At 35.6% G+C, this 9448-nt stretch overlaps 2 protein-coding genes across 3 annotated transcripts; one reads left to right on the top strand and one right to left on the bottom strand.

Annotated features, from left to right (window-relative positions):
- Positions 1–1640: 1640 nt before the first annotated feature.
- Positions 1641–4450, top strand: LOC114385385. The gene is made up of 5 exons (XM_028345440.1): positions 1641–2125; positions 2359–2444; positions 2539–2844; positions 2996–3079; positions 3650–4450. The coding sequence occupies exons 1-5, from the start codon at positions 1748–1750 to the stop codon at positions 4116–4118; spliced, it is 1323 nt and encodes a 440-aa protein (XP_028201241.1). The 5' UTR covers positions 1641–1747; the 3' UTR covers positions 4119–4450.
- A 387-nt stretch (positions 4451–4837) lies between these two features.
- Positions 4838–8434, bottom strand: LOC114385386 (SEC14 cytosolic factor-like). 2 transcript variants are annotated; one of them, XM_028345441.1, is made up of 11 exons: positions 8020–8434; positions 7889–7917; positions 7473–7556; positions 7318–7371; positions 6861–6935; positions 6583–6636; positions 6362–6421; positions 6188–6283; positions 5927–6028; positions 5759–5839; positions 4838–5518 (listed from the first exon to the last, which is right to left on the bottom strand). In XM_028345441.1, the coding sequence occupies exons 1-11, from the start codon at positions 8072–8074 to the stop codon at positions 5240–5242; spliced, it is 969 nt and encodes a 322-aa protein (XP_028201242.1). In that variant the 5' UTR covers positions 8075–8434; the 3' UTR covers positions 4838–5239. The 2 variants fall into 2 exon arrangements, with proteins under 2 accessions (XP_028201242.1, XP_028201243.1); XM_028345442.1 differs by lacking the exon at positions 7318–7371.
- Positions 8435–9448: the final 1014 nt, after the last annotated feature.

The following is a 9448-nucleotide window of genomic DNA, read 5'->3' as shown; positions in this document are numbered from 1 at the left end:
TTACAGTTTTGTGCGGCTCATGAATGTGAGAGATACACACTGGTTTTTGTGAAAGTTGAGACCAATGCGATCTGATTTTTGTCAACATAGCATGAGGGACAAGAATTTTGATCAGATTTTTGTCAATAGTTTGGTCACAAGTATTTTATTAATGAAACTTTAGTATATTATTGTATATTGCTACTTCATGTGGTAGTATGATAAACTATTTTATGACAATCACTATAATGATGATAATAATAACTATTAAAAAAAAATCATACCTTAATCTATTTGTCCATTCTTCTCAATTATTTGATGCTCTTTATAAAATGCTAATAAAACAATTGTTATTACCCTTTTTACATTGCTTATTAGTGAATAAATTTCATGAATACATGCATTGCTTATTTGATGCTTTATGAAATGCTAATAAAAATGCACGGTTAGGATTTCTCTTCTTGACAAACTGTGTATTACTGAGGCAAAAATGAGATGTTGCTTCAAGCTGTTTTTCCAAGAAAACAGGTAACAAATTTACATTAAAGCACCATTGAATATATATTTTTCATTACATTAGATAATAAGATAATTTGACAAGGAAAGAAGAGGAACAACACACCCTCAGAATATCAAGTGAAAAATAATTTATTTGTAATAATAGGACAAAGACTAAGGAAAATTAAAATAAGATTATTGAAAATGATTTAGATTATAAATTCTTTGCATGTTTGGAAGACAAAACACATTGGTGTCATGTTTACCCTAGGGTTGAGCATGAGTTGGTTTAGGTCCAACTCTGACAATCTGGACCAATTTGATAAATTACAAAACAGGCTCAATTTTGAATGTTTTTTTGTCTTCAGGTTGGGCGGGTTATGGTTGAGTCCAAACAGGTTGGACCAATATTAGGCTAAGACACTTTGAGTTTTATTTTATTTTTCAAATTCCTACCTAATTTATTCATTAGCTTTGAGCCCATATTGTCAAGTCAAATTTTATCATCCAATTTTTTTTATTTTTTAATGTCCATTAAATTTTGTATTGGGCTCTTTAAATGGCCAAAATGCTAAAAAATTAAAATTAAACTCTTATGTCAGGTTGGATTAGGCATCGACAAATTAAAAATTTTGAACCCAAATTTGACCGTTAGAAATTATTTGGGACCGAATTTAAAACCCACTTATCCATTGACCCATCCAAATTCATTTTTTGTTCGGTTATGTTGGGTTCGGGTTGGGCCAAATCCATATTTAAATACAATAATACTCCTAAAAAAATTCAAATTTTTTATGCTATCTATCAAATACATAAGCTAATAAACCAAAAATAAAAAAATCATTATAATAAACATTTTTGTAAATCCTATTATTATAAATTGTTTCTCTTATAACAATTTTTTTATTTCTTTCTTTGCATGAAGATTGCAGTCAGTAATTTGTAGAAAACTCTACAGAATCCCCGAAATCAGTAGATCCAGGAATGCCGAAAGGTTTGGGCATTGGATTGGACCGTCATCAGTTGCCACCATCAAGAAAACAAAGAACCCATGAATGACACGTGTGACATAATTGATGCACGACCCGATTCCACCGAAAAATACTAGTCTCAACCTCACAGGAACGCACCCTCCTCCAACATCATCAAACCCCTCGAAATAGGAACACTACAGAATTAGAAGCACAGCAGAGACAGACTCACTCACACACACACAACGTTGTTACTTTGTGAGAGAGAGAGAGAAAGAGATTGGTTGTGTTCTGCTACTATGGCGAGCAACAGAGAGAGAGAAGAATCGCTGACATTCACAATCCCTTCTTCCTCTTCCCATTCTTCCCCCATCACCGTCTCCGACCAACTCGACAGTTACCTCGCCGACCCCAGAAGCGCCTCCGGAAGCTTCCAGAACGACGGCCTTCTCTCCTCCGGAGACGCCTCCGCCGCCGATCCCGACTTCGGTTTCTCCCGCCCCGATTTCCGGCAGAGCCCCCTCGTCGGCACCGTCGAGTTCTACCGACGCCACGTCTTCCTTTGCTACAAGAACCCCCGCGTCTGGCCACCGCGCATAGAAGCCGCCGAGTTTGATCGCTTGCCGAGGTTGCTCCATGCCGCCGTTGTCGCAAGGAAGAGTCACATGAAAAAGGAGGTACTATACTATACTCTACTGCCCCTTCCTTTTGAATTTTGTGCGTGTACGCTGTTTAAGGTAATTGATCTTAGCAAGCGTTGTGTCCACCTATATACACTATTTTGGCTATACCACTTTTCCATGTGGGATCTTCATCAAATGTATGTGTTAAGAGTTAGTTAATTGAATATCTGGTGAAAATGTTGCTTCGTCTTACATTGTGTTGGACTTATGAGTTCTCTCTTTACTAGACTCGGTTAACGATATGTGAGGGTCATGATGGGACTGAGACATCTAATGGGGATGTGTTGATCTTTCCTGACATGGTTAGATACAGGTGAGAGTATTGATCTTAAAGGTTCTCTGTTATTGTTTCCCTTTTTTTCCACTTCTTAGATCATTGTGGACAACAGGTTTTAGTGGAATTGCAGGAGATTAACACATTTTGATGTTGAAACGTTTGTTGAGGAGGTTCTTGTGAAGGATGGGGAATGGCTTCCCGGAACGCCTGAGGCATTGAGAGGTTCGTATGTTTTCGTGTGTTCGCATGGATCCCGTGATCGCAGATGTGGGGTTTGTGGACCTGTCTTGGTCAGTAGATTCAGCGAGGAGGTAGAGTTGCATGGTCTTCAAGGGAAAGTCTTTGTAAGCCCATGTTCACACATTGGAGCAAGTCAGTATGCTGGAAATGTCATTGTATTTGGACCTAGCATGAATGGAGAAGTCACTGGCCACTGGTAAGGAGAAGACCTGAATGGTTACTAAAACTGCTACTTTCAGTTACAGAAATTTTTATTTATTGTTTTAAATCTTGCAATACCATTGTACGATTGGTTATTATGTTTGATTATTTAACTAATTGATATTCTCCTCAATTAAAATATGCAGGTATGGCTATGTTACCCCGGATGATGTACCTTCATTGCTTCAACACCAAATCATAAAAGGGGAGATTTTAGATCCATTATGGAGGTAATTATTTCCTGTAATGCTTTATTTTTTAATGTTTTGGCTTAAAGGTTACGTCTTTAAGTTTCATCCTATAAAAGACTATATAGCTAGGCTTCTGTATATTTTCAAATTGAAATTGTGTTCAGGCAACAAGTGGCATCTTCATACCCTTTATCTGAAGATATGACAGCTTTGCTTCATATGCCTTTAAATGGCATCTGTGACCTACCAGTATGGTTGTTGACTGTTTAAGCTTTTTATTCACAAATTAAAATTATAAAGCATGTTTTCCAAACCAAGGACTTAGCCACATACAATTAACTCCTATTGTAATGTTATTTCCTTCTCCTTCTCCAAATTTTCAGAAACCTAGCTTCACCCATTACTTTTCAAGTACATTTCTTTCTGCCCCCTTTTTTGCGATGGAAAAAATTTGATGCATTGGGTGACAGATTCCCTCTTCGGAAATTGGCCTGCTGAAATTCTTTACATGGTTATGTATCAGGCTGATGGTTATGAAAACTTTGGAGCATAGTCGGTCCATGGAACATATGCTGACTTGTATGTTACTTTTTTTTATATTGCCTTCAGGGGTCAGATGGGTTTATCAGTAGATGAACAGAAGAAAAAGCAAGAACAGCGGCTTCTGTTGAATGACTTGAGAAACTTAGAAGACAGAACTCAAGGGTGTAGAGCTCAAGACAATTTTGTGAGCTGCTGCCAATCAAACGGAGTTAGCTGCTGCCAATCAAATGGAGTTGGCTGCTGCCAATCTAATGGAGACTCTTTTTTCTGTCAGAATCACGTGTTATTGGAAAGAAGAATGGACCCTGATGTCATTGAATCAGAGGCAAAGCTCTCAGCTGATGATAAGAGCAGTGAGACTGTGATTTCTCGGATCAATAGGATCAATAGTGGAAAAGGAGCTTCGCGCAAGTTTCCGTCCATTACAACTTGGCTCATTGGCTGGGAGCAAGAAGATACTTATGCAGCTCTTGCTGTTTTCTGTGCTGCTGTGTCAGTTGTCGTTGCCTATAACTGCTACAAACAATTGAGATAAGAGAAATCAACTTTGGCAGCATTATTAAGTGGTTTAGATACCTTAAGCCTTTACTATATCTGGATATTAGCTTCATGTCTGATATTAGTGCAGTTCTTCCTTGGACCAGTCCTTACTGAACTTGCAGGGAAACGATTGAGGATGTGTGTGCTTTAGTGCTTGCAGAGTATTATTGGCTGAGGCACTTGTAATATGCCAGTTAGCTTATTTTTGTACATATAAGAAACCTTAGCCACAGAATATTCAAATTTAATATTTTAACACTTTGTTTAGGTTAGGATTTGATTTGTAACCTTTTACAATTTAATGTAAAGCTTTTTGTGTTCCTCGAACTTGCTAGTTAATCCTAGAATTGTGTGGCGCATAGGTGACAAATGACGATAGTCTTGCCTGAACTTTCATACAAAAGAATGCAGCACCTTCAGAGAGTCTCTTACCCATATTGGGAACAGAAAATGAAATCATCTAGCACCTGATTGATGAATAATTTTCCAAAATGAATAGAAAATACCACCGTATGCAAAGATATTCAGGTTAATGCTAGCCCTAAGTTTTGTCAAGAAAAGGAGGAAGCATGAATATAATTGAGAAAATAAGTTGTAGTGTAGTTTATAACGGCATGGCCTTTTTTTATCCTAGGCTTGATATATTTGATATAAAAAGGAAAATTTTTGTTGCAGGATAAGAGTACTCATAAGTCACCACACTTGAGGAAAAAATATTTTCTCCAACTGTTCTATTGTTAGTTCCATGCATAATACTGTCTGGCAGACACGGTTCTGAACACTGTAGTTCTACATTTTTGTATAAATACCATACCATTAATTGTCCGGAAAAAAAAACTGTAACTTGATGTCATTCTTCCAAGACTGAACGAATTTACTTGCTCATCGTCCCAGGGGTTATAAAAATTAGATTAGAAGTTATTCACCCAGAAGGTTGTGGCAACTTGATGTAATCACTGTATATTACATTGCATCCAATAACTGAATATAACAACTGCAAAGAACAAGTAACTCGATAGGACCAGAATTCCCTGCAGTTTGAAAGTAACTGCAGGGCACTGCAGACATAATCCAATGCTCGCAAGTTTTTTTTTTTATCATATTTCATTTTGTTATTTAATCTATAATAATAATTTTGTGGAACTCAGTTTCTATAGTCTTGGCAATTTTGGCATCATCTGGGTCTGGGTCTGGCAAGTCTACATGGAAAGAATCCTGTCTGATTGGTAATAAGGACTCTATGAATATAGCTTGCTGCGTGATGTAATTATAGATTTGTTTATGGAAGACATGATCAAAGGAGAAACAATTTTCAGTATTTCCAGCTACATGATGTCGGGGCACCCTCGAATCCTTCTTTCTGCAAAAATGAGGGAGGGATGCATAGTCCATTACCTGTTCAAATTGATGAGTATGTCAAACCCTCGCAGTTGCAACAAATTCTAGGAAGAATGAAATAAATTCAATTTGGTAGTACTATTTTTCAAGTCTCCATCCATATCACAGGTTAATTATTAACAAGAACAATGGACAATATGACTTTAATTTAGTCAAGAGAACTAAAAGGAAAACTCATAAAAGATGTATACTATACGAGGGGTCATGCAGATAGTTAAGGGTAATGCTAATGTTTACCTTCAGTAATTCCTCCATGCCACAACCTTTCAGTACGTGAACTTTCCTCCTTGTTCTTTCTTGCAAAAGAGGCTTTACAACCTGCCATTGTCATTGAAGAGTTTAGCTGTAATTGTCAAGATTTTGATTGATCCGTATGAACTCCTTCAACATAAAATTGGCACAAACCTTCCAACACGCTGAGAATACATATGGAACATTAACGATGTAATATGCGTCTGTCTTTTCTGGATAGTTCAAGTCATCTATTGTAGATATAGCTGTCAAAAGCTGAAGGTGGCCAAACAGAAAGTGTCAACTAGGAAATAATCTAGTGGATAGATAGAGTGTGAAGAGAAAAACTTCAATAAATGCCCAATCAAGGAACGGTCATATGATTAAAAACATGAAGAGAAAGAGAAATAAGAAGTTTTTAAGTTACTGGCATACCTTCAACTGGCTCAGTGCCGAGAGTTTTAAACCAGTCATATCCAAGACTTTCACACAAGTGTCAATGTGTCGTCCATGATTCTTTGTAGCTGTTGGCTGCAATAAAAATTCCAATAAACAATCAGGGTGTCAGAGGATTTATGAGGGACAAAAAAAGACACTCTAGATACTCACCAACATCACTCGATCCCGATATTCGTTCATTTGGATGTGCGACTGTACATAATATTTGTCCTGAACAAAAACAACTGGCAATTTAACATCATGAAAAATAATTATGTAGTTCACATGCTACAAAGGAAAATGGACAGATAAGAAGCACTGAACACTGCAGCACCAATGTATTCATATGATTGTAAGGATAATATGGCTAAGAGATGGTATGTAGTCCTTACAAACACTTCATCAAATGTGCTGAGCCCAACACCAACAGCAATGACAGGTAGGCCCTGGCATAACTCAGCCAAAAATAAAATAAATTAGCAATCATGCATGTTACTTTATGTAAGGGATGACATCTTATTGATCATCTGCGATGTTTATACAGTCGCACACAAAGATGTCATCTCTTACACATCATTCATTCTTACAGGTTAGAGGCAGAGAAGAACCATGAGGGTAGCTGGGTAGGAGGAAAATAAAATAAATTTATGCCTGAGATGAAAACTTATACCTCCTTTGAGAAACCCGACATTCCTACAAGTTGAGAATCTCGCAAACGTCTGTACAAATCAGGGGGTATAGGCTTCTGTTAACACAAAAAAGAAGTAAAATTTAAACAATGATAGACATTTATGATCATGAATTCACAATGATTGAGAAATATGATAGACATCTAGTTTATGCTAGAAGTGTGATATGATCAAATAACTACAGAGACCATGTAAATTTCATTCTCGAGTGATAGTGATAACAAGGTTTATTTTATAATTTTTGCAATAACATGCATCTTTATCTCGTTATCTCTAAAGTTTGGTCCTTGACACACGATACTGTGAATTCACCCCCCTCCCCCCAAAAAATAAAAAGAAAAGAAAGCATGCATCCGTATCTCCATCTGTCACATAATGCTTAACTGCTTTAAGATATGTTTTTCCAAAATCAATAATATGCACAGTAAAGGAACTCACCGATAAAACATTATCAATCTCATTTTCCACTCTCCATTGTAAACAATCAATTAACTGTTATAGTTAAAACCGTCAGCAAAGTGTTCATATCCAATGATAACTCTATAAGCAATCAACTTGGGAAAATTTCCAACTTTTACTGCACACAATCTAACCATTTTATGTGCTTTGACAACATTCCCATCCCTTGCTTTGAGAAACCGTACTAATGTTTCTGTTGGATAGCCCCGGTGCATAATCTGAAATGTAAAGAGCAAGCTTTCATAACAGAATAAAGGAAACACTCATGATGATCAGCATCTATTATCATAATGTTCGCAGCTGTGCTTCAGTAAAGAATTCTTGCCAACGGTGAGGTACTGGTGATCAAGATCAATTTAGCAGCAAAATTTTAATTGTTTGGTTCAGAACTCCCACCCCAACTGAAATTTTTAAAATATAAATTGTGGCGACTTATTTTATCCAAGATGAACAGATACATTCATCAAGTTATAACTTCCACTGATTCTTTTTGTCATTATCTTTCTCAAAACCTAAGATCAAGTAAAACTAAGAGACTAAAGAGCCAAACCTGGAATGTGTTCTTCTGTTGCTCATCCACTACATTAAGAGAAAAGCGTATTAAAAAAAACATGGAAAGAATAGAAGATATTTGTCACTAACAAAACACTATTAGCAGAAAAGTGTATGCTAAATGCTTACAGTTTTCCATAAGGGACTGCAACTGCTTGATAGCTTCCTGATTAATAATACACATGTTGCTGTTTATCTCTGGTGACTCTAGATTGAAACTCTGAAACTAACTGGATGAGAAGTTTTGAGGACAACCTGTGACTCGGGTTTGAAATAATGATCTTTCAAACTCCTTTATGAAGCTACTGTCCACAAAAATTTAAAATGAACAATAGCATGTGAAATACAAAAAGGTATAGAATCTGGCTTTGTTTTGTCCACTTCACGAAGCCTGCAAGTTTCTTGGACTTAGTTGCAACTTCCCTATGAATTCTGAACTGAACTGAGTGATCGTCATTATAAAAAAAATAAAGAAACTGTTGAATAAATAACAAACACGGAAAGAAAATAAATGATTGTTTGGACTTTGGGGACGTTTCTATTTGTATAGGTAATAGCTTAATATATGTGCAACGGAATAATATAAAAACTTAATTTAAGCTAATATAAGGTACATATACGGAGATTAGGAAGTTTCATTTAAAATTTGAAAGTTTGGTAGTTGTTTTCCGAATCTTTAAAAGATGGAAAAGAATGTGGATTTATTTTATGAAAACGCACGTAGTGCTTAATTTTCATTAGATATATATACGATTACCTTTTTTCCTTTTGCTTGAAGTTTTCGGTGGTTAAGAATAGAGATGCTCACTAATAATGCAAAACGAAAGTAAGAGAGAAAAGAAAAACTCTGCAGAAGTAATTAAGACAGTGATAGATGATGCCAAATTGACAAGTTTTTTCCATGTTAAGGATCGATGCCTTGATATTTCAGAATTATCTAGTTCACTTGTTTAAAAAGGGAGATTCACTTCACTTTAATATATACCGAATAACGAAATGATACGGTGTGGCTGCCCAAAGAAGAACATCAGAATCTGTACTGTCTTAGTGTTATTCACACAGCCACTCATACATAAGTCTCACCTTGAATAAAAATGGATAAGTTAAAAAATCCGCAAATTAATGTGTTATTTGAAATTCACATAAAGAAAGAAAAAGGTGTATGTAACAATTATATGGAATTTACAATAAAGTTCAGGAAAAAATTTGTACCTCCAATTTGTGCTTATTACAACACATAATTTCAACCTATTATTTATTTATTTATTTGTAACATTGTCATGTCAAATGTTTACTACATTTGTTGAGGTGTCACTTTCAATCATATTATTTTATTATCTCATGTTTAAAAATCATGTCTCATTCTTTTATTACACTTCTAATTATCATAAGCAAAATTTACTCTAGTATAAGTAAATGGTTTCAAATTATCAATAAAGATTTGTTCAATCCATAAGGAATAAATTTCTATTTTAAAAGGATATGAGTTTAATTTTTGTTATTGGTGTAAGAACCTTACTAATGAATAATTTATAATTATCTTTGTAAGTGTTCTTTG

Source organism: Glycine soja, chromosome 14 (assembly GCF_004193775.1).
Source record: "Glycine soja cultivar W05 chromosome 14, ASM419377v2, whole genome shotgun sequence".
Taxonomy (NCBI): Eukaryota; Viridiplantae; Streptophyta; class Magnoliopsida; order Fabales; family Fabaceae; genus Glycine; species Glycine soja.
Note: the sequence above shows the minus strand (reverse complement) of the source record. Positions and strands in the feature narration are given on the sequence as shown.